Source organism: Triplophysa dalaica, chromosome 13 (genome assembly GCF_015846415.1).
Source record: "Triplophysa dalaica isolate WHDGS20190420 chromosome 13, ASM1584641v1, whole genome shotgun sequence".
Taxonomy (NCBI): domain Eukaryota; kingdom Metazoa; phylum Chordata; class Actinopteri; order Cypriniformes; family Nemacheilidae; genus Triplophysa; species Triplophysa dalaica.
The window spans coordinates 51,360-75,000 of NC_079554.1; the positions used below are offsets into that span (position 1 = coordinate 51,360).

Genomic DNA, 23,641 nt, shown 5'->3' on the forward strand with positions numbered 1-23,641 from the left:
ACTCTTGCCGTAGCATTCTGGATCATCATAAACAGATTTTAGATAACTCAAATTGAATGACTACAGGAGACATTTAATTATATTATTATAGTATGTTTTTACATAGGTCATACATTGCATGTAAGTTTAACTGCTATATTATATAGCATCATTTTTGTTGACAGATGGAAGAATTCAAAATGTCACTTGTTAAAATGCTAACTTATCGCTAAAGCAAGGTAATACACTAATCATTCGGTAAGAAGACAGGTAATCTGTACGTGAGTGCATGTTAAAAGTTACCAATCAGATTAGCGGGGACATCTGCCATTGTCCCGCCTCCAAAGTCTCAGAAGTCAACTCAACAAGCGAGCAAGTGTTGAGCAGTTGCGAGAGCATAGAGAGAATCGCACGCGCACGCTCGTTGAAGCCTTTGCTCGCGGACTGAGTTTTTGCTCGCGGAGCAGAAATGTGCCTGGGGATACTGTTTTGCTCGCTTGCGTAGTATAAATGGGCCCTCGCGTAGCAGTTTTCCGCGTGTGGCAAACATTATGGGCGTTTGCGGATTTCATGCACGTGAGTTTTGGGTCTATATAAACTCCATAGACATGTACCAGTTTTGACTCAATTGACTCATTCAGTAAATAGCGTATTCGTCCAGATGCTCCGTCACTGCTCACACTAGAACGCTATTGGCTCATTCCTCCTTGAAGAGAAGAAGAGCCGCTCCACCCTTGTTCTGTTGAACGCTGCAATGTTTTGCTCGAGTAGTGAGATTAAATGCATTTAGTCAACCCCAATAAATCTTCCGGAAAGGCATCTTATATACACTATAATACATCATGCTGGCATGTTACATACAAGATTTTAATGTTCAAACTAACTTACTTCTCTAACCGGTGCAGGACAGCGCAGGTTTCTTTTGTCTTATGTTGCATTAGCTCGCGTTAGCAGATAGGTTAACTTTGCATATAAAAACGTTGCCCAACACCTTTTATATAACGGAATTTGTGCTAGTCTTTTGTTAACTTTTTCAAATTTTCAATGACATTTTGGTGTAAGTTTCACTGTTGTTGTCTTTTCCACTCACGTTTTCTCCTTATGTCGAGTTTTCTTTGCCTAGTGCAGTCAAGAGTTTATCATGGTTATTGCGATTCGGTATGATATTGTTTATCAGCCCAGCCCTAAATTCAGATTATATTAGTTTACAGTAGTATTAGTATTAGTCCAATTCCCCAGATTATTCTTCATGTTGAAAACATTCCCTGGGTGATTAAATAATAACAGAATTTTCATTTCAGGATGAGCTATCATTTTGAGGAACCAAAATCTATTGAAATGTAACTGTTTTAATCATTACATGTTTTTAGGACCCCCAGGACCAAAGGGTGAGAAGGGGGATGTGGGGCCGCTGGGACCTGCTGGTTTTCCTGGTCTTACTGGAACAAGAGGTATCATCATACCATCCACACATCACTTTACATGATTGTTCATTCATACCCTACCTTGTTTTAATCTCATGCTTTGGAGGAATTCAATAAAAGACAATTGAGGATTCACTCGTTGTAGGAAAGAGTGATTGACAGCATCATGCGATTGTTTCCCCCTCACACATATGCAATATAAGCATATAAGATGATGTCTACATGTGATTGAATTTGTTTCTCTGAAGTTTATGATAAGAAAGAATGACTCACTCAGCGCATGAGTGATTGACAGCGAGATGCAATCGTTTTACCATCTCACATACATACAACCGCAACATACAACATTAGACATCATTAGACGCTTTTAAGGAGAATATGTTACTTGTGAATTTTAACCTACGACACAGCACTGTATTTAGTATTTTGTGTAGTGGAGGGGCTTCTCCACAAAAAAGTGATAAAACGTGACAATTGTTGAATATGTGGGACAGAGAAGCTGCTGATAAGCAGTGTACTGGAAACACAGTAAACAGTGTGTGAAAGCTGTCAAGAAAGTGAGACATGCACTTGTTTTAGTTAATATTATTTTCTGATTTATTTTCCAACCTTTCTTAGACCTGTAGCATGCATCAAATTTGAAATTAATTTTGTGCATTGTTTAAATGTTTTTTGTTTTATTTGAGTTTAAACATTTGTAATGTGCTCATGTGATTTGAAAGTCTTTTAGTTTTCTCTTTATTCAAATCTAAAAACTTCCAAACATTTCCGCAATTTGGGTTGTAGATACTGTATGTGTATGTTTTTTTGGTTTGTTTACTTTTCTCTACATCATATGATTATATTTTTAGGGCTATATTTCTAGTTATTGTTTGTTTTTACATGTTTTTGTGCAGCTGATTTGTTACGATGCAAATTGTGAAAAAGCACTATAAAAATAACTTTGACCTGACTTAATTAAAGATCTTTAACTCAAGCTTTGATTACCACATTAATATTTTGAGATGATAATCATTTGGAAGTCATTTATAGAGGCAATATTTAACTGTCAGTTTTTTGTATTAATATGGTTATTATTAGGTTTGCCAGGGGTGAGGGGCATTCAGGGTCCTCGGGGACTGGCTGGACAAGGTGGTAAGGATGGGCAAGATGGAGAAAAAGGAGCTATTGGCCCTGAGGGGCCCAAAGGTTAGAGCTTTGCATGGTCACCGACCCCTACACACACATACATTTAATCTAACTCAGATGAAGCTTCTATCCTTACAGGCTCCCACCAGAACCATCTGAATACAAGATTATTGTTCCCCTATTTTGTCAAAGTAACACAGCTGTAAGTACAAGTATAGGTACAAGTAAGAACCATAAATTTCAGGGTGTCATTGAGGGGCTCGCTGTCCACTGCACACCACTTGAACACTGGGGTCCCTCAAAGATCAGTGCTTGGACCACCCCTTTACTCCATCTACATGACATACTTTTGACCCATCATACGGGCACATGGCCCCTCGTATCACTTTTATGCTGACGACACCCAGATCTACATTTCGTTTCACCCAGACGATGCCACTGTAGCAGCTCGCATTACAGCCTGCCTTGAGGACAACTCAGATTGGATGAAAGAGCATCACCTACAGCTGAACCCGGCCAAGACAGAACTACTTGTGGATCCGGCACACCCCACGGTCCAACACGATTTCACCATCCAACTTGGCAATACCACAATCACTCTTTCCAAAACATACAGGAACAGCCGCACGCCTCGTCTTCAATGTGACTCCCCTTTTCTTCTCTCTCCACTGGCTACCAGTTGAAGCTCATATCAGATTCAAGTCACTAATGCTTGCATACAGGACTATCACTGGATCTGCACCGGCATACTTCCACACCCTCCTACACTTCCACATCCCATCAGGATCCCTGCGTTCAGCAAGCCAACGGGCTCTTGTGTTGCCTTCCGATAAGGGCAGAAAATCTCTTTCACGCTCATTAACAACTCCTTTCTAAACATTCTTCCTAACTTAGTCCGGTCAACCACATCTCATCTCAACTCAACTTTATTTACATAGTGCTTTTTCAATTTTCATTGTTACAAAACAGCTGTACATGAGAAATATTGACTATAAGCAAATTAATTAAAGTTATATCTGTAAAAACAGGAAAAAGGTGAAAACATAGAAGACAGACACACATACAAATGCACCACACACACAATATGCAAACGTACGAACACAGATAGACAAAGACACACACACACGGACGGCCACACACACACAAAGACAAACATGCGGGCACACACACACGCACGCACAGTGAAAGCACACATTTAAGATAAAGGAGGGAGAAACACAGGTCAAATATTAAACAGACTATAAATTCCTATATGCAATAGAAATTATGTAAAACTTTAGAAATTTAGAAAAATTTGAATTCTAAAGCAGCCAGGCAAATAGTGCAAAACAATATGCAAGCGGTGGCGAGGAACCCAAAACTCCAATAGAGTAAGAAAACCTCAGGAGAACCCAGACCCAACCAGGGGATTCCAGTTCCCCTCTGGCAAAAGCTGCTGCCTCTGCACAAGCTCGACGGTGCTTACACATCAAGGCTAAATAAAATAAAATTAACTTACTAATAAGGAAAATTATAGATTTAAGATTATCATTAACAATCTAATAGCTTTTGAAATTTTGAAGTGAAGTCGTGTCAAGTCGCCAAGCCACATCCAGCTCTACCATCTCAGCTCTTGTCAGGTCGCCGCTTCCCATCTCTAACAACATTCAAAAAACTACTTAAAACCCATCTCTTCTGTGAATACTTGACAGACAAATGAAATAAAAAACACTAACCCTCTCTCTTTCTCTCAACAGGTAGTGGTCTAGCTTTGGTTGAAACTAGTAACTTTGTATTGGCACCTATTGTGTTATTGCTCCTGTATGACACATCGCTTATTGCTCTTTGTAAGTAGCTTTGGATAAAACAGTGTTAATTTCGTTGACTAAAAGTATTCGTTAACGACATGTTTTCACTGACGAAAACGAGACGATTTAGATTTAGATATGACGTGTGGCCTCGCTTCTCGTCCAGTACGCACTTTTAACGTTTCAAGTCATTATGTGCTGTTTGTGAAGAAAGACTCGACTTCATAATGATGTCATTTTAATCCATTTCAAGCAGTTTGTTCATAGTGTGTGCAGCAGCGATGCACAAGTTAATTGGTCATCTCCATCATTGAGAATATTCAACGAAGTTTTGACAGAAAAGTACTGGAAATACACAGGTCTTACATGCTATTCTGGGGACCTTAATAGATGAAGATATTTAATATTGACTCAAGGACTGGGCACATGCCTACAGAAAGAATTTAGCCCTGTCAGATGTGTCGTTGTAAACTGATGGTGTCTAGAACGAGTTTGAACAGCATTTTAATGTCCATATCAAAGCTCTCTCAACTTATATTTCATAGTTTGTCAACTAATAAGATGATGAGCTTCGTATACACACCCCGCAAAATCCCCCACAGAGCCCCTACACATAACAAATCCCAATTTAACCCCTGATGCATCCCCTGAAAATATGACAAAATCTGTGGGGTCAAAACTTCTGTTATTGATGCTGAAAGTTGACCCAGTAAAATTGACTTTGTGGTGTGGCCTCTTAACTTCTTGTCAGAAGATTTAAATCATATTTATTTCCCTGAATTGAATTACAATATTCTAGGTTCATTACATGTAAAATCTTTTATTTTCTCTTTACATTTGTTAGATTGTTGTGTACATGTCATGAGAATCAGTAATGCAGAGCATACATGAATATACAGTCCTGCTCACCATTATTGGCACCCTTGGTAAACATGAGCAAAGAAGGCTTTAAAAATACATCTGCATTGTTTCTCCTTTTGATCTTTTATCCAAAAAATCTACAATTTTCCAACGTCTCTTTAAATAAAACCATTTGAAGTGGGGGGAATATCACAGTAGGAAAAATGTTTTTCTCTTAAACACCCTGGTCACAATTATTGGCACCCTTGTATTCCAAACTTTCTGCAACCTCCATTTGCATGAAAAACAGCTCTTAGTCTTTTTATTTATGTCTGACGAGATTTGAGAACATATGGCAAGTCTTCCGAGTCCATTCCTTCATACAGAATCTCTTAAGATCCTTCAAATGTTGCTGCTCTCTTATGTTCAGTTCATCACATGTTCAGATCAGGGAACTGGGATGGCTGTGGCAGGATCTTGGTTTTGCTTTCAGTGACGCATGTTTTGTTGATTTTGATGTTTAGTGTGAACCAATGTGCTGATGGAAGATCTAAACATGATCTGTTATAATATTTCTTGCAGATTAAGTTAGGTTAAGTTTATTTTTGTGTTAGTATTTAATATAAAACATGATGACATGTATCTGAACAATATGTCCATGACCTCTGGTATAAAAGTGGACATGGGGCATTGTTTTATCCCTGTGTGCACCAAACCTATATTGTGTTATTCCTGCCAAAAAAACTCTTTCATTCCATATGGCATAGACCCCAGTCCTGGTAGAAGTTCCAGTATGGCAGATTAATATGGTTCAGTTTATTGTTATTATTATTTTATTGTTATTATTATTTATTATTATACAAGTTGGTATGATTTATTAGGGTCTTCATGAAATTTCTGTAACATATTTTCCTTAAAAACACTCAATGGGTGTGTAAACAAAACACTTTTTGTCTCGTCAAAAACAACTATCCTTAGAACCCCTTTTGTTGTATTTCTCTTTAAATGATAATGAGTTATAGCGCGAGGTTTAGCTAAATTATGTTTCCTGATCTCCTCTGCGGTTAGTATAGTTTTCAACATCTCAAATCATTCGTCCTGAGACTAAAAAATCCATCACAGTTTACAGCTCATCTTAATGCGCTCACATGGTGCGTCTATTCTTGCCTAAAATCCACGGAATGCACACCTGCAGATCTCAGCGAAATGATGTGGATTTCAGCGCTTCGTCATTGACAAGTTATCAAACACAACTTGAGAGCATAACTAATATACTCTGTTTGCTGTGACAGATTTTTCAGCCTAAGGACGAGTGATTTGAGATGTTTAAAACGAAACTAACCTGCTGTGTTCGCCCCTGTTCAAGTTCAAGGTCAAGTGTGCTTTATTGTCAATTCTTCCACATGTACAGTACATACATACGGAGAATCGAAATTGCGTTACTCTCAGACCCTTGGTGCATACAAATAACATTAAACACTGACAGTAGACGTTGAAATAAAGATAAATACGATTTAACCATATGTACATATAAACTATATGGATATACAAATGAGGACATTGTAGAACAATAAAAAAATAAAAATAAAGAGAGATAAAGTGACAAATTGGCACATGGCAGATAAAGTGCAAACCAGTTGAATAAAAATAATACTGTGCTGATGAGAGTAGTGCAAGAAAAAAAGAACAGTCTTTTTATCAGACTGTCAGAAGAGGTAGATTTCAGACAATGCTGGATGAGGTAGAGATCATTGCTGCAGTGACGCACAAAGTGACTGGTGCGGGTCACAGTTGTAAAGGGGGGGGGATCGTAGTGTCAGAGTTCAGTGTTGCTTGGGGTTAAAAAGGGGAGGGGGGGCAAGGACGGGAGGGAGTTCAGCTTCCTGACAGCCTGATGGATGAAGCTGTCCTTCAGTCTGCTGGTCCTCGCCTGGAGACTCCGCAGTCTCCTCCCTGATGGCAGCAGACTGAAGAAGCTGTGTGTCGGGTGGGTGGGATCGCCTGCAATGCTGAGGGCTTTGCGGGTGAGACGGGTGCTGTAGATGTCCTGGAGGGGGGGGAGAGAGACACCAACGATCTTCTCAGCTGCTCTCACTATCCGTTGAAGGGACTTGCGGCAGGACGCATTGCAGGCGCCATACCACACAGTGATGCAGCTAGTCAGGATGCTCTCGATGGTGCCTCTGTAGAAAGTGTACATGATGGGGGTCGGGGCTCTGGCTCTTCTGAGTATGCGGAGGAAGTAGAGACGTTGCTGTGCTTTCTTGGCCAGTGCTGCAGTGTTGTTAGTCCAGGAGAGGTCCTCTGTGATGTGCACACCCAGAAACTTAGTGCTGCTCGCTCTCTCCACAGTAGCACCGTTGATGGTCAGAGGAGCATGCTGAGTGTGCGCTCTCCTGAAGTCAACAACAATCTCCTTCGTCTTCTCCACATTCAGAGAGAGATTGTTGACCCTGCACCACCCAGCCAGGCGGCTCACCTCACTCCTGTAGTTTGTCTCATCTCGGTTGCTAATGAGACCTACCACAGTCGTGTCATCCGCAAACTTGATGAAAAGGTTAGAGTTGTGTGACGGTGTGCAGTCGTGGGTCAGCAGAGTGAAGAGGAGGGGGCTCAGCACACATCCTTGGGGGGCCCCTGTGTTCAGTGTGATGGTGTTGGATGTGTTTATGCCGACCAGTACTGTCTGAGGTCTTCCGGTCAGAAAGTCCAACAACCAGTTGCACAGAGAGGTGTTGAGCCCCAGCTGAGCCAATTTGTGAGTGAGCTGCTGAGGGATGATTGTGTTGAATGCTGAACTGAAGTCTATGAACAGCATCCTGACATACGAGTCTTTTTTGTCCAGATGTGTGAGGGCTGGGTGGAGGGCAGTGGCGATGGCATCATCGGTCGAGCGGTTGGACCTATATGCAAACTGGAAGGGGTCCAGGGAGGGGGGAGGACAGACTTGATGTGTTGCATGACTAGCCGTTCAAAGCACTTCATTGGAATAGGAGTGAGTGCTACTGGACGGTAGTCGTTGAAGCAGGATGGAGATGACTTCTTCGGGACTGGAATGATGGTGGTAGCTTTGAAGCATGTGGGGACAACAGCCTGACTTAGTGAGATGTTTAAGATGTCTGTGAAGACATCAGTGAGTTCCACTGCACAGTCTCTCAGTACACGCCCAGGAATGTTGTCAGGACCCAGAGCTTTGCGTGCATTGATCCTGCTGAGGGATCTCCTCACGCTGTCCGAGGACAGCGTCATTACCTGGTCGCCGGGAGGAGGTGGAGTTTTCTGTGCAGTGGTGCTGTTTTGTGCCTCAAAGCGAGCAAAGAAGGCATTCAGCTCGTTCAACAGGGGGATGGTGCTGTCACAGGTCTGTGGTGGGGGCTTGTAGTCCGTAATGGTCTGTATTCCCTGCCACAGGCTCCGAGTGTCTCTGCTGTCGCTGAAACGATGGGCTATCCTCCTGGAGTACTGTCTCTTGGCCTCCCTGATGCCGCGGGATAGGTTGGCCCTAGCTGTCCTTCATTACCAAAACAAACAGCTTGCCGCAGATAAACATATTAACGCACATCATGTATCAATATAGATACAGCTAAACTCCAAGTGCCAATTTGCCAAATAACAAATAAATATAGAGTAAGTTTAACAGTGGCTTTGAATGTTCTATTTAGCACGTGACTGACTTGGCTCCCTTTGCTATCATATGCTAGCGTTATCCTCCTAACTTATATAAATATATGGTACATGTACTAGTATCTATTCTCCTGTGAAACAAGAAGTCATGACTGGACAACAACATCATGTTTCTAGTTTAAATATGAACAGAAATATATTAGGAGACATTTTACTCATAAGAATTTCTAAGGGTGCCGATAATTGTGACCAGGGTATATAAGAGGAAAAAAATCATAGTGTGACATTCCCCCCAATAGTTTTAGTTTAATGAAATGTTGGAATATTGTAGATTTTTTTAATAAACGATCAAAAGGAGAAACAATGCAGATTTATCTTTACAGCCTTCTTTGCTCATATTTACCAAGGGTGTGTGTTCATTTTGGTGGAGGGTGCTGTACGTCTCAAAAAATTTTTACATTAATGTATCGTTACTCATTTTTGATGATACTGGGAAATATTCCAAGATTTTGAGATTTTTTTTGTCTGTCAGCTACAGTCACAGAAAATAAAACAAAAAACTTTACTAGTAATAACATTTCAAAATGTTTTGCTTATAAACTTTGCACATGTGGTGCATGTACATTTTTGCCAAACATCCCTATAGGGCTATTTCACCCAAAAAATATAAATTCCATCATTACTCGCTCTTTTATCATTCCACAACCATAAGACCTTTGTTCTTCTTTAGAACACAAATTAAGATTTTTTCTGACCCTCCATAAACAGCAACGCAGCATACACTAACAGCGCAGAAAGTGAGTAAAGATCATTAAAACAGTCCATGTGACTAAAGTTGCCCACTGGAGCTAAGCAGGGCTGAAGCTGGTCAGTACCTGGATGGGAGACCTGATGGGAAAACCATGTTGCTACTGAAAGAAACAGAGGGTGCTAACCCTGTGGTCTGTGTGAGTCCTTATGCCCTTGTGTAGTGACGGAGACATTGTCCTTCAGATGAGACATTAAGCCGAGGTCCTGACTCTCTGTGGTCCTAAAAAATTTGCCTCTATACATCATGGCCTCCTAATCATCCCCATATGTACCTTTTGGCTTCATCACGCTGTCTCCTCTGGTGTGTGGTGGGGGTTCTAGAGCAATATGGCTTCTGTCGCATCATCTGGGTGGGTGGTGCTTGAGGAGATTTCTCCCTTCCATGTAAAGCGCTACGAGTACCCAGAAAATCACTGTATAAATTTAACAATTTCATTTTTATTATTATTAAAGTGGTTCAAACTCCATTCTATGAAGTGACGAGAATACGTTTTGTGTTTTGAACAATTGAACCATTTCCAGTCTTCCACATCAGTCTCCAGCACATAAGTGCATGTGGTGCTGGTGTAGAATCTGGGATTTTGTCTCTGGTCAACAAGCAAGAGTTGCACAATCTTGTTAACTGGTGTTTGACACTGACGTGGTAGACTGGAAACCCTTAAATTGCTGAACGAAGTCTTACTGTTGTGGTACGACTCGAGGGTTATTAATGACAGAATTTAATTTCTTTAATTCTTCTCAAAGCTGAGCGTTGATCTCAGCTCAATTAAACTGTGAAACACATCATAGTAACATGAATACAACCTCTTTAATGCTACTTTAATAAGATATTTGAATTATGTTGACCGCTACTGTATACGAGCACTGTCCATGAGCCAGAAGTTTACTCTGGGCTTCACTCTTTTTTTTACTCTGAGTCTCAGTTTCACTCTGATCTCATCTTCTGGGCATGCAGTTCTTCTTAAACACCTTCCAAAACATATAATGATTTCTCTAATGCTCTCCAGAACACTACACCATCCCCCACTCTCATTTTATTCTTCCCAACGCCCAACAAAACAACCCGCTCGTTCTCTTCTGCAGATGACATTTATTCATTGTAGTCTGAGCTTTTAAAGAGAGCATATGGCTTCTAGTTAGTAATATCACAGTTGAGCCTTTATTCCATGCTGTGTCGAAAACAGGCCGCTCATGTGCATGAGAAGTCTGTCGACTTTCAAGAATATAAAACATGGTTTCCCATCGTTGTATTTGAAATACAGAGAGGCTTGTCGTAAATGTACAATGTAAGTGTCTCTACATTGTCTGTATTATGACCATTATTTAAACAAACAAATTAATGCCAAATTTGTTAATTATTCAGTCCTTTTAAGGAAATCAAACATAATGAATGAACTCATTGTATATGACACAAGAGACATGGGTAAATCTAAACTAGAGCTAAAATCTTTGCTATTAAGTTCGTACATCAAACTCCTCCTGTAAGTCATTATTTATGGCCAGTATGTTTTATTTTTCCATTGCAAAAACTGGATTTGAGACCAAGACGTTAGATAATGCTTCAGTTGTCATCACAGGTCTGACCAGCCGAAGCATTACAGCGTGATGTCGTGATGTGCAATAAATACTGCATGAAAACCAGCAGATACTCCCTCATTTGTGGTTCCAAAAATCTTTCATAGGAATTAAATCAGGTTGAGACCCTCTAGCTTAAAACAAGCATTATTTATTCTAACTTCAACTTTTCAGAGACTCCCCATGCGTGCCTGTGAATGGGAGTAATGTCATTCTAGAAAAGACTACCCCCCAAAGAATGAAATGTTTCACCATATGATTTATAACTGCCCCCTTCAGCACAACATCATGTACTGTATGTTTTATCCTTCGATTGTCACAAATCTGTCGGTACATTCACCTGCCCATCCATCTTCAACAATTTACTCTTACCAATGATGATAATCAAAATAATAACATGAAACTCATGCTGGGAGGAGCTCAGTGGCGAGACTCTGATCGAGCTCTGAGCTAATGAATGACATCAAATGAAATCATTTGAGTTGTAGGAGTCGATGTGGTGGATGGTTATTAGAACAAAAGGTTATTATAGCAGAAAGGTGGGCTGCTTAAAAACAGAATGCCATGACCAGGTGCTTCCCTGATCTACACTTAGAACTTCATTTAAAACTTCATAAAACCTCATTTTGACTGATCATGAATCGCTACTAAAATGTTTTCAGGAGTCTGCTGACAAAAATCACATCACTAGTTTCCAATGCCATACATAAATACAAGTTATGCTCAGTAGGACTTCAACAAATACTGCGAAACAGCTGCAGCTAGAAATCACCACACCGTCATTCCTATAAAGTCAAGAAGTTCCATATTTATTTCACAGCGCAAACTAACAAACAGTACATGAGACAAACATGAAAATAAATGTGTTTTTCATCCGCAGGTGAGAGGGGACAGAAAGGAGAGAAGGGCGAGCGAGGAGACAAAGGAGAGAAGACAGGTAAATGTTCAATAGGGGCTGATAAATATTTATTTTACATTTGCCTCAACACTTCAGTTGGAGTGATTGTAAACTCGGCACATTGAAAAGAGCAAAGTAGACCCAATGTAAATAGGTTTATGCAGCACCCATTGACTGAAGAAACTGAAGAGAGAGAACAAATAACATTCCCAAATCACCAAGAGTGAAGCAAAGTGTTGAAGAACTATGAGCAGCAGGTGTGAGACTCTCAAACACAAGTGTCTCCTCCTCGTCCAAACCATAAGCAAACGCAGCAAAAGACAGGTCCCTAACACCAGTAAATCAACTCTTTACTGTATGTGATTCATCATACATGTACAAGTGACAAATATCACAATTATCCGACCAGCAGCTAAGCTCTCACAGGAGTGTAAACACGAAAGAAATGGGTTTCTGATTAAGTGGTGAAAATAGTGCCATGTGAAATAGTTTCCTGTTCAAACAGAGGTCAATTCTGCCACCCAGTGGTTCACACAGGACTGCGGTTTCAATTGTGTGGTATATAGTTATGAGCATGAAAGCATAGCGTACTCCTACAGGGGTTCCTTAAAAAAATCTAGGCTATCAGAAAAATGTATCATTTTAAGAAATCAACATGGATCTGCTTGTAGAAAAACTGATGCAGGAATTAAGAGAATGGTTCCTTTGCAGTTGGTTTGGTCACATAGTGGTCGAGAGAAGACCAGGAACCTGTGATGATATCTAGTCAAGTGAGTTGACAGAGCATCTGTTTCAGCTGAAGAAACTGTGGTGAGGCTGGTGAACGGCTCAGGCCCTCACGAGGGTCGAGTTGAAGTCTTCCACGAATCTCGATGGGGGACGGTGTGTGATGACGTTTGGGACATAAAAGATGGAGATGTTGTGTGCAGGATGCTGGGGTACCGTGGTGCAAAAGAAATCCACAAAACTGGACGGTTTGGACAAGGTCAGCTTTACAGACATGCCACTGATATCCAAAACAAATCTCTCCTGTTAAACCTGTAAAACTTCAACTGCTGGTTCAATGTAATGAATCCTTTTAAAATTATGTGAGATCACAAAATCACCAAATGCTGATAAGCATTGCAGGTGTAAAGTTACTGATGATGTCACACCTGTGGGAAGTACTTTTATTATTTTCTGTTATCATGAGGTAATGGTTTGTGATTGATGTCCTTTAGCTTTTTCTCTCGGTCTGTCTGTCTCTTTAGGCACTGGTATTATCTGGATGGACGATGTTGCTTGTGTTGGTACAGAGGACATTATTCAGCAGTGCAAGTTCTCCGGCTGGGGCAAAACGAACTGTGGTCATGTAGAGGATGCTGGGGTGACCTGTATCGTGTAAACTTTTGAAATCTCCAAAACCCTGCCGACGGTGGACTGTGAACCTGTTAGAGCTCATTGATGTGAAGGAATTGCAGTCAGAAAGCAGCAAGTTGTCCATCTGAACATCTGACAGTCGGACCTGTCAAAAACTACAACACATGAACAGTCATATCTATCACAAAGAACCCCAGTTCAGCTGGTCGGATTCTGTGTCCACTAATGGTCTATGCTTTGGTTTGTATTTGATTTGTCATTTTTTTACATCTGTTTATAAATTCCAAAGAGCTTCATGGACTGCCATTGTAATTGATCATTTTAAATGAGGAGCTTTCCTGTGGCTCAGTGGTAAGAGCATGGCGCTTACAATGCCAAGGTCATGGGTTCGACCCCAGAGATTGCACATAATTAGAATCAAATGTATAGTATAATGCAATGTAAGCTGCTTTACGTCTGCCAAATGCATTAATGTGAATGAGTTCAAAGGCTTCCAAATGTGCCTTTCATCTGTAACGGTGATCATAACGCTCATGTTTTAGCAGGATGAGCATTCAAACACATTCTCAGTCTGAGGTTCTAACAAGAGCATTAAGTCTAACAAATAACAACAGTTTGTACATCAAGCGTTCAGTAAGTCAGAATTGTGTATAAGGCCCGCTACAGAACTAGCCATCTTGTAAGATGCTGTGACAAATAACCCTTCGAGACACGGATCTAATAAACTTGGGTATGGCATGTATAAAACTGAATCATAGGCTGCGATGCAAGTTACCAAACATCATCAGGGTGCATTAGTTGAAAACAAACACAGTAACATGAATCTCACTTCAGCAGTGCAAAAAAAGAGGTGGCGGCTTAAGGGAACAGTCATGCTAAATGACTTAAAGTGCCAGGCTGTCTTGATCACAAGATCATGACAATGACCATCTTTAAATCTCTCTCACTTTTAGGGTGCCCACCCGTCCCGCGTTGCGCGTGCGCGCACAGCGTTTGAAGCCCAATTCATGCGTCCCGCAAATTGAGACCGTGTCACGCATAAACAAAGCTTGCTCAAAAAAAAGTTGGTCGCTCTATATCCTCGAGCCCCAGGCAGCCAAACGAACATTACTTGACAGTTCAGCACGCTACTGTTGCCACACCCACCCCTCAGTTGAACTGCTGACTAGGTTGTTCCGTTGTTGTTGTCATGACAGCGCGAGCACATGCACACAGTAAGAAGGAACTTTTAGATGCGCGCTCCAATTTGAAAAATGGAGAAAGAGAGTCTGAGCCAGGGCCGATTCTAGGTTTTCAATATTAGGGGGGCTTAGCATCCAATGAGGATATATATATAGAGAGAGCCACACTCTAATCACCACATATTGTATACGTTACTAAAATAAATAATTAAGAAAGAATATGCAGAAAAGCATAAATACAAGTTATTGTTATTCAAATGAATATCACATTAATCGGTCAATCTGCAACATTTATATTTCAAAGTGACAACAACAACAACAGCCACAAATCCATAAAATAAAATGTCACAATCAACTGCTGAATCATTATTTAGTAAAAATAACTTAATATGTTTCCCTGCCATTCATTCTGTTTAGCATTAGCGCTGTCACTCTCTCTGCATGACTGTGTGTTCATCTATTACCTCCACAATATGTTTTCAATTAATGATAAAAATACTGAAGCGTCTGAAAAACGACATAGAGCTTCTGTACACTTTTATTTCCTCTGAACTCAGAACATTGAATAACACTGCCGCACCGGGCTGATCTACAGTAACTCTTATCTGCTCGTCCTCTTTCCGGAGCTGTCAAAACTACCGTCGACTCTCTATAACTATAGCACATCATCATTAATGACACTTTCTGTGCGCTACAATATCATCTTAATCGTCGAGGTATGCCGTCATTGGTGTTTAGTGCTTTCATTTGGCTTGAGGTAAAGTTAACAAATAGTTAACGAGGGGTGAACGCACATAAAACTTTTAAACAGTGAATGGGAAAGGGTCATGTATCGCTTCCACATCATATTAAGATGCATTTATAACAAAGAATAGCAAAAATGCAGATGTCATGTTAATGAACACACCTTATAAAGTTACTGCTAATGATTTTAACTCCAATGTGGTGATGTGTGTGAACTGAAGAATGCGCTAAATAACGCAGCCTAACGCCGTTTTCATAATAAAAGTTTTAAAGGGGGCTATAAAGCGATCTCGAATTCTTGTGCAGATTACATTACACACAATATTTTAGGGGGGACTGAGCTAGAACTTTAGGGGGGCTTTAGCTCCCCTAAAAAGGGCCTAACAAGGCCACTGGTCTGAGCCATTAATTAAAAAGAGAAGGTGTGGGTACAAGAAAGACTGGGAAAATGAAATAGCTAAAGTAAATCGTAAGTGGAAGTGCATTTGTCAATTCATTGAATGTTCAAAATATTGTGAATCTTTATTTAAAAAAAATATACATTGGGTGGCCTATTCATGAGCATACATCAGCAATTACACATGTTTAGGGGAATAGGGCATTATTAATATACCATGTAAGGTGGTATGTGCTAGAAATGGGTAAACCACTATCTGTGAGTCTGTCTGGGGAGTGGGGGCACCGCCGCGCCAGCCAGTGTCCCACATTATCCCTCAGAAACATACCCCCTGTCCCCCCTTGGGCTTATTAGCAGGTGGTCACCCTACTCACTTTACCCCATAAGACCTGTCTAGGAGCAACGAGCACGATTGCCCTCTGTCGTCTGGGATAGCCCAAAATCATCCGGTCTGAGCCTGGCTTTTTGAGGCCGGCAGTTCAAATAACTGTTTATTCTATATTAATGTGTCCAGTGTCATACATTACAGATTCAAGTCAATGTTATTTATCAAGCGCTTTTTACAATGTTGCGTTGTTTATATTAAGTCATCATTCAGTTAGGTTACTTATGATCCCTAACCACCATAAATTCACTAGGCCTGTCATGTATTTGTGTATAAGGTCCTGTCAAAAAATAAAATGTTTTGGCACATTGTGTATAAATGTTGATTGAGCATTACTTGTTTGTGTAATGATGATATTCATGATTTCATCTTTCACTTAGAACGTCGTTTTACATGTAAACCAACCCAAAGCGGTTTCAGATTGATTGATGTTGTGAAGGTCCTGAGATGGGAGTTATTCCTCCGTGTCAGTCATTTTATGGGTTGGTTCCTGTACCGAGTTAAGGCTATTGTTCTGTGTTACACTATTTATACTGTTTATTGTGATACTTCATAAGAATCTAAAGTGTAAACAAACACCCTCAAAGAGCTTTTGGATGATCTTTCCATTCCTAATCCTGCACATCCCGGCACATTTTTAATGCACTCTAATCTGACACTCTTCTGAGGTATTGGAATCTTTACTAAGGAGCTGATGAATTGATAGGGGAGTGTTTGATTAGCGTGTGTTAGAAATGCACACAAGTAATGTTGGTTTATTGCCGTCTTCCCAAATGCAAGGACAACATTGAACTCTCACATGCATCGCATATAGTCCAATCATCCCCGGTTGTTCTTTTCTTCTGTCAAATTTATAAAATGGTTTAGAACCGTAGCTTCTGCGTAATATCATAAAAAGTGCAATATTTCATATTAAAATGTGTGTGTGTGTGTGTGTGTATGTATGTATGTATATATATATATATATAACGTGCAATACATATATTTAACATTGTATTTATATTTACAAGTGTACATACTTTTGTCTTGACTACACTGGAATGGAGTTGGTTTTTTTCATTACATTGTACATGTTAGTGACAATAAAGGCATCCATCCGTCCGTCCATCCAAAACTACTTAATTGTCCTAATTTAACTAAACCCTAGTCCTGGATTAAGATAATCCTTATCCGGGAAACCTCCCCTGTATTTACATTCACGCCTGGTACCAGTATTTACACGAGAAGTATAAGGTAACTTCACTAAGCAACACCAAGGTCATGGGTAACAAATGTATAAAACAATGCAATGCAAGTCAAAGCGTCTGCCAAATGGGTAAATGTAAGGTACGATAGGTGAACCAGGACTGCCGAATGAAGCTCTAGCAACATGTGAATGACCATACACATGCACAAATCCATAGAGATCTTTAACAGGATAATAACATTGTAATACGATGCATTTCTATGGGGAAAATTCACTTCAATTAACCATATACAATAGACGGGATTTTCGTTCAAATTTTAACCTGATAAAAACAAACAGTAGCACGTATATTTAAAAAGTCAATCGGTTTAAATCAATATAAAGGAGATCGTTTTTTATTTTTACAAATAACTTATCTATTACAAAGACAGTTTGCCAGGTAAAATCACAAACATCATTGGATATCAAAGATTTTTCTCATTATTAGCTTTTATAATCTAAACCACGACAGGCCGACTCAATTGTTCCTTTGCTGTTTTTTCCCCAAGTTAATAAAACATCCTCCTTGAGCACAAAGTAACCGTTCTCTGTGACCAGGGTTTTTCAGAAACCAGCAATTGGAAATTGATATTTATTTGTAATTATAAATATACATTATAGTAGGACTGTTTACTGCACGATCCATGCATTATCACCCTCAAAAGTAGATGACAAAAGACTTTTCTGAAATCTGGTCAAATCATTGAACAATGAAGTTTCATTAACGTGAAAGATTTTAAAGGACCGGTTTAATTTCTCTACGATCTGCAGCTGAGACGTGCACTGCGATCTGTAACAGAGAACTGCAAAAACACAGAAGGCACTTGGTGAAGAATTTCAGCTACACCCAGAAATAAGGGGATCTCATGTATAAAGGCCAGAGGTGTGTGTCGTTTAGGAGACTCATCTACTTTCAGGAGGTCACCGTTAGACAAACCTTGCAAAACCGCACATTATATTGCAAATATTCAGGTAAAGAAACATTCCGTTCTGGCATTTCTCAGATTAAACCTACATTCCAGTTGTCACATAGGAAAGCATTTGATTGTCTGACGTCTGTCAAGTTCTTGGACCGTTCCGAGGTCAGGTACCTTACTGTTGCTGCGTCTGCAGCTCGTACGCTGGATGGAGCGCTTGACAACGCGCATCGAGGTCTTTTTGCCATTGAATATGCGAGCATCCCTTTAAAGTTCTCACAAAACACCTTAAAAGCTCATGGTTTGAAACCAAACACAATAACACATACAAATAAATGAAGTCTATGAAGCTATACTTACAGAATTACATGTGAAATTTTGAGAAACAGAATTCTAAAACTATGTACAGTCGATTCTGTGGCAGACACTCTCCTCCGTAAACTGTACATCTAAAGCATGCATGTTTTTTTTTCCATTTTCATTTTGGGTTTCAATTACCAAACAAAAGTTCAACACTGAGTTTAGCAGATTCCACCTCATGACGAGCATCCATTATGGAAGTTCTGTAGTTTTCTCCTTTCGGGTGGCTGCACGCTCAGGCACGCTGGCATCCATGCATACATGTCAAGAACATTATTACTGCAGTACTGAACCTCTTCACTGAGCAAGAGGCTGAAATCTCTGGTGAGAAACACACATAGAGCTGTAAACATCATCCAGTCTTCAGTGGACAAACACCAACACCGCGATGGCGAAAAACACCCGTGGGAAGCGATGGCCATCAGCGCATCTCTCTGTACGTCACGTGTACACTGCATGTGTGTGTGTGTGTGGGGCTCAGAAATGGCGTGGAAATTCACACTCTTCACAGCGGTTGAGGGCGGGATGGTTGAGGAAGGTGCAGGCAGTACAGCTCCACTGAACTCCGTCGTCATCCTCAGGCTCCGGCATTACCCTCGTGTTTCTACTGCTCTCTGAAACACATCAGACACAAAAAAGGCTGTCAGTCAAGTTTAGCAGAGAAGAGTAAGAGAAGAGAGTGGGGAAAAGCAGGAGAACGAGATGGAAAGACAGAGACCCACCCATGGGCGTGGCCACAGGAGGCGGGACAGGAGGTAAAGAGGGGTCTCTCTTTAACTTGGAGCTGACATTTATTTTGCGTCCTCTCCTGTCTAGAGAGCCGGTGTGATCTGCACCTGGCGAGCATGATGGACAGATTGGATTAAAAGCAGGAAGACCAGTGAAGAAAGAAGGATGTGTCATCCAAAAGAAAATGATAAATAAAGACCTAGACATTCACAGAAAACTACAGACTGAGAAAAGCAGACAAATGACCAGAAACACAATCACCATGTGAGGATGCAAGCATAGAAGACGGACGCAATGTTTCTTTGAAACTCACCTGGTTTTGGATGATTTTTGATAGGTTTGGGAGGTACTGGACCCAAGAATCCCAGATTGTCATAAAAATTGTGAATCGCAACAGGATTAAAATCTGGTCCTGAAACAAAAGCAGCTGTAAGAATCCACACTTTCTACAAACAAGATGAGCTAATTTGATCTAGTTCAAGCCTTCACACTGCCGTAGAGGACTTGATATTGACACACTAATACACACATATTATAGCAACATCACATGGCTAAATGTGCTGAATCACAGCTCTACTCAGATAAGACATTTACACTTAATAACCCATTTCAGTTCATACTTCTTAAAAACATTTATAGGCCACTGCAGCCATGCAGACTATAGCCTGTTGATGCGACAGAAATATTGCATTCATGTATGTAAAGATGTATGTTCTGTTTATTTACTGAATGCTCAAAATACTTTTAAATGTTGTCTTGCTTTTATTATAATACAAAATAACCTCAAATGAAATTGAGCTCTCTCCCTCATATATGAATAACTGACTGCTCAAAGAATGTTCTGTAATCTGTACCCCTACAACAAAACACTTCATTAAAAAGTGTCATTCAACATTATAAAATAAAAATATGAAAAAACTAAATTGTTGGACAAGTATCGGCTACACTGAAAAATGATGCAAGCAATTCTGACTGACAACCATTTCAGCTCACGTCTCCCCTCAAAACTCCGCCCACACAAGCTGACGGTCACTGTTTTCTCAGAAGGTGAGATCACACTTTTACAAGAACGTTAGTACGGGGAACTGTGTGCACACGAGCACTGAATAATGTCAATGGATGTCGTGAGCGACGGGGCTACTGTCACACTTGACAGTATTTTAATAAGTTTTGTTTTGTACGGTTCGCTCTCTGTAGGGCAGTCCTGTCATATTAAAAAAGAGAATTTTCATTTTATTAAAAAGGCCCATTATATTTAAGATCAACGCCATAAAGTACAGTTATTCATTAAAAATCCTGAATTCCGATTGGCTGAGGGGTGTGCATTAAAACAGTTCCTGTCAGATTGATCAGTGTTCTAAATGAATGCTCTGGTCTCACACGAATCCGAGATCACAGAAACTTTAACAAGAGATGCTCACTCAGAGGACTGTTAAGTAGGCTTGAAGTCCCACTTAAGTGGGGTTGAAGGTGAAACTTTGCGATAACTTCACCACACAACATAGATATGTGCTGAAAAGGTTGTGTGTTTGCTGGGATGAATGAAGAATGGGGACAGCATGACATACCTTGTGTTTGAAGGAGATCAATCTCTTTGGTTAAACAATCAATATCAATCTGCAGTAATCTGTTCTTACATCTCAACTGCTGCATTTCCTCGATCTGTAACAACAACACACTGTTAGAGAGTCCTGCATGACATCACAAACATTATTCTCTTCAGCAATGGCAATGGTTCCCACTCCTGTGCACAACTGGCCAGACAGAGAGGGACAGACACAGAGAGACAGAGCGAGAGACAGAGAGAGAGAGAGAGAGAGAGAGAGAGAGACACAGAGAGAGAGAGAGAGAGAGAGAGAGAGACAGAGAGAGAGAGAGAGAGAGAGACACAGAGAGAGAGAGAGAGAGAGAGAGAGAGACACAGAGAGAGAGAGAGAGAGAGAGAGAGAGAGAGAGAGGGAGAGACACAGAGAGAGAGAGAGAGAGAGAGAGGGAGAGACACAGAGAGAGAGACAGAGCGAGAGACAGAGAGAGAGAGAGAGAGAGAGAGACACAGAGAGACAGAGCGAGAGAGAGAGAGAGAGAGAGAGAGAGAGAGAGAGACACAGAGAGACAGAGCGAGAGACAGAGCGAGACAGAGAGAGACAGAGACAGAGAGAGACAGAGCGAGAGACAGAGAGAGACAGAGAGAGACAGAGACAGAGAGAGACAGAGAGAGAGAGAGACACAGAGAGACAGAGCGCGCGAGAGAGAGAGAGAGAGAGAGAGAGAGAGAGAGAGAGCGAGCGAGAGAGAGAGGGTCCCTTAAGGATCAGTGCTAGGACCACTGCCTTTTTCCTATCTACACAAGATCCTTGGGACCCATCATACGGGCACATGGCTTCTCGTATCAATGTTATGCTGACGACACCCAGATCTACATCTCCTTTCACCCAGACGATGCCACTGTAGCAGCTCGAATTACAGCCTGCCTTGAGGACATCTCAGCTTGGATGAAAGAGCATCACCTCCAGCTGAATCCGGCCAAGACAGAACTACTTGTGGTTCCGGCACACCCCACGGTTCAACACGATCTCACCATCCAACTTGGCAATACCACAATCACTCCTTCCAAAACAGCCAGGAACCTCAGAGTCACATTTGATGAACAAATGTCCTTCAATGATCACACTGCAAAACGACGAGGTCATGCCGATATGCCTTATTCAACATTAGAAAGGTTAGACCCTATCTCACTGAGCATGCGGCACAACTTGTCCAGATCCTGGTCATCTCAAGGTTGGACTACTGCAATGCTCTCCTTGCTGGTGTTCCTGCAAAGGCGATCAAATCTCTCCAGCTGGTTCAGAACGCAGCAGCACGCCTCGTCTTCCATGTGACACCCCTTTTATTCTCTCCTCTGGCTACCAGGTGAAGCCCGTATCAGATTCAAGTCACCAATGCTTGCCTACAGGACAATCACTGGATCTGCCCCGGCTTACTTTCACACACTCCTACACCCCATCAAGATCCCTGCGTTTATCAAACCAGATGAGTCTTGTGCTGCCTTCCGATAAGAGGAGTAAATCTCTTCCCCACTCGTTCTCATTCACAACTCCTTATTGCTACTTAAACTCTTTGTCTTTGTTATGCATCAATCATTCATTCCTTCATCACAATGTGTGCGAGTGAGTGGGTGAGAGTGTGTGAGTGAGCGAGAGTGTGTGTGAGAGTGAGTGACAGTGTGTGAGAGTGAGTGACAGTGTGTGAGAGTGTGAGAGTGACTGACTGAGCGAGCGAGATCGTGTGTGTGTGTGTGTGTGTGTGAGAGAGTGTGAGCATGAGAGTGAGTGAGCAAGAGTGTGTGTGTGTGTGTGTGTGTGTGTGTGTGTGTGTGTGAGCGAGAGTGTGTGAGTGAGAGTGTGTGTGTGAGTGACTGACTGAGCGAGCGAGATCTTGTGTGTGTGTGTGTGAGAGTGTGAGCATGAGAGTGAGTGAGCGAGAGCGAGAGTGTGTGTGTGTGTGTGTGAGCGAGAGTGTGTGAGTGAGAGTGTGTGTGTGTGAGCGAGAGCGTGTGACTGAGTGAGCGAGAGTGTGTGTGTGTGTGTGTGCGAGAGTGTATGGGTGAGAGTGTGTGTGTGAGCGAGAGTGTGTGACTGAGTGAGCGAGAGTGTGTGTGTGTGTGAGCGAGAGTGTATGGGTGAGAGTGTGTGTGTGAGCGAGAGTGTGTGAGTGAGAGTGTGTGAGTGAGAGTGTGTGTTTAAGCGAGAGCGTGTGACTGAGTGAGCGAGAGTGTGTGTGAGTGACTGACTGAGCGAGCGAGATCGTGTGTGTGTGTGAGCATGAGAGTGAGTGAGTGAGAGTGTGTGTGTGTGAGTGACTGACTGAGCGAGCGAGATCGTGTGTGTGTGTGTGTGTGTGTGACTGACTGAGCGAGAGTGTGTGTATGTGTGAGTGAGAGTGTGTGAGTGAGAGTGTGTGTGTATGTGTGTGTGAGTGACTGACTGAGCGAGCGAGCGAGAGTGTGTGTGTGTGTGTGTGACTGACTGAGCGAGAGTGTGTGTATGTGAGCGAGAGTGTACGAGTGAGAGTGTGTGTGTGAGCGAGAGTGTGTGACTGAGTGAGCGAGAGTGTGTGTGTGTGTGACTGACTGAGCGAGCGAGCGAGAGTGTGTGTGTGTGTGTGACTGACTGAGCGAGAGTGTCTGTATGTGAGCGAGAGCGTGTGACTGAGTGAGCGAGAGTGTGTGTGTGTGTGTGTGCGAGAGTGTATGGGTGAGAGTGTGTGTGTGAGCGAGAGT

At 41.4% G+C, this 23,641-nt stretch overlaps 2 protein-coding genes across 9 annotated transcripts in view; one reads left to right on the forward strand and one right to left on the reverse strand.

Moving 5' to 3' along the window:
* scara5 (scavenger receptor class A, member 5 (putative)) overlaps positions 1–16,375 on the forward strand; it is a 53,017-nt gene extending 36,642 nt beyond the window's left edge. For 5 of the 6 annotated variants that reach the window (XM_056763616.1, XM_056763615.1, XM_056763617.1 and 2 more), the window contains 5 exons: positions 1,350–1,430; positions 2,484–2,591; positions 12,048–12,104; positions 12,862–13,050; positions 13,316–16,375. In XM_056763616.1, the coding sequence (XP_056619594.1) occupies positions 1,350–1,430; positions 2,484–2,591; positions 12,048–12,104; positions 12,862–13,050; positions 13,316–13,449 (569 nt within the window). In that variant the 3' untranslated portion in view covers positions 13,450–16,375. The remainder of the gene's footprint in view (positions 1–1,349; positions 1,431–2,483; positions 2,592–12,047; positions 12,105–12,861; positions 13,051–13,315) is intronic. The other variant, XM_056763621.1, reaches the window with a different exon arrangement.
* Positions 16,376–17,696: 1,321 nt separating this feature from the next.
* The window catches only part of tab2 (TGF-beta activated kinase 1 (MAP3K7) binding protein 2), a 35,904-nt gene continuing 29,959 nt past the window's right edge, over positions 17,697–23,641 (reverse strand). For 2 of the 3 annotated variants that reach the window (XM_056763928.1, XM_056763927.1), the window contains 4 exons: positions 20,931–21,024; positions 19,676–19,774; positions 19,356–19,469; positions 17,697–19,247 (listed from right to left, as the gene is read on the reverse strand). In XM_056763928.1, coding sequence (XP_056619906.1) covers positions 19,111–19,247; positions 19,356–19,469; positions 19,676–19,774; positions 20,931–21,024 — 444 coding nt within the window. In that variant the 3' untranslated portion in view covers positions 17,697–19,110. The remainder of the gene's footprint in view (positions 19,248–19,355; positions 19,470–19,675; positions 19,775–20,930; positions 21,025–23,641) is intronic. The other variant, XM_056763929.1, reaches the window with a different exon arrangement.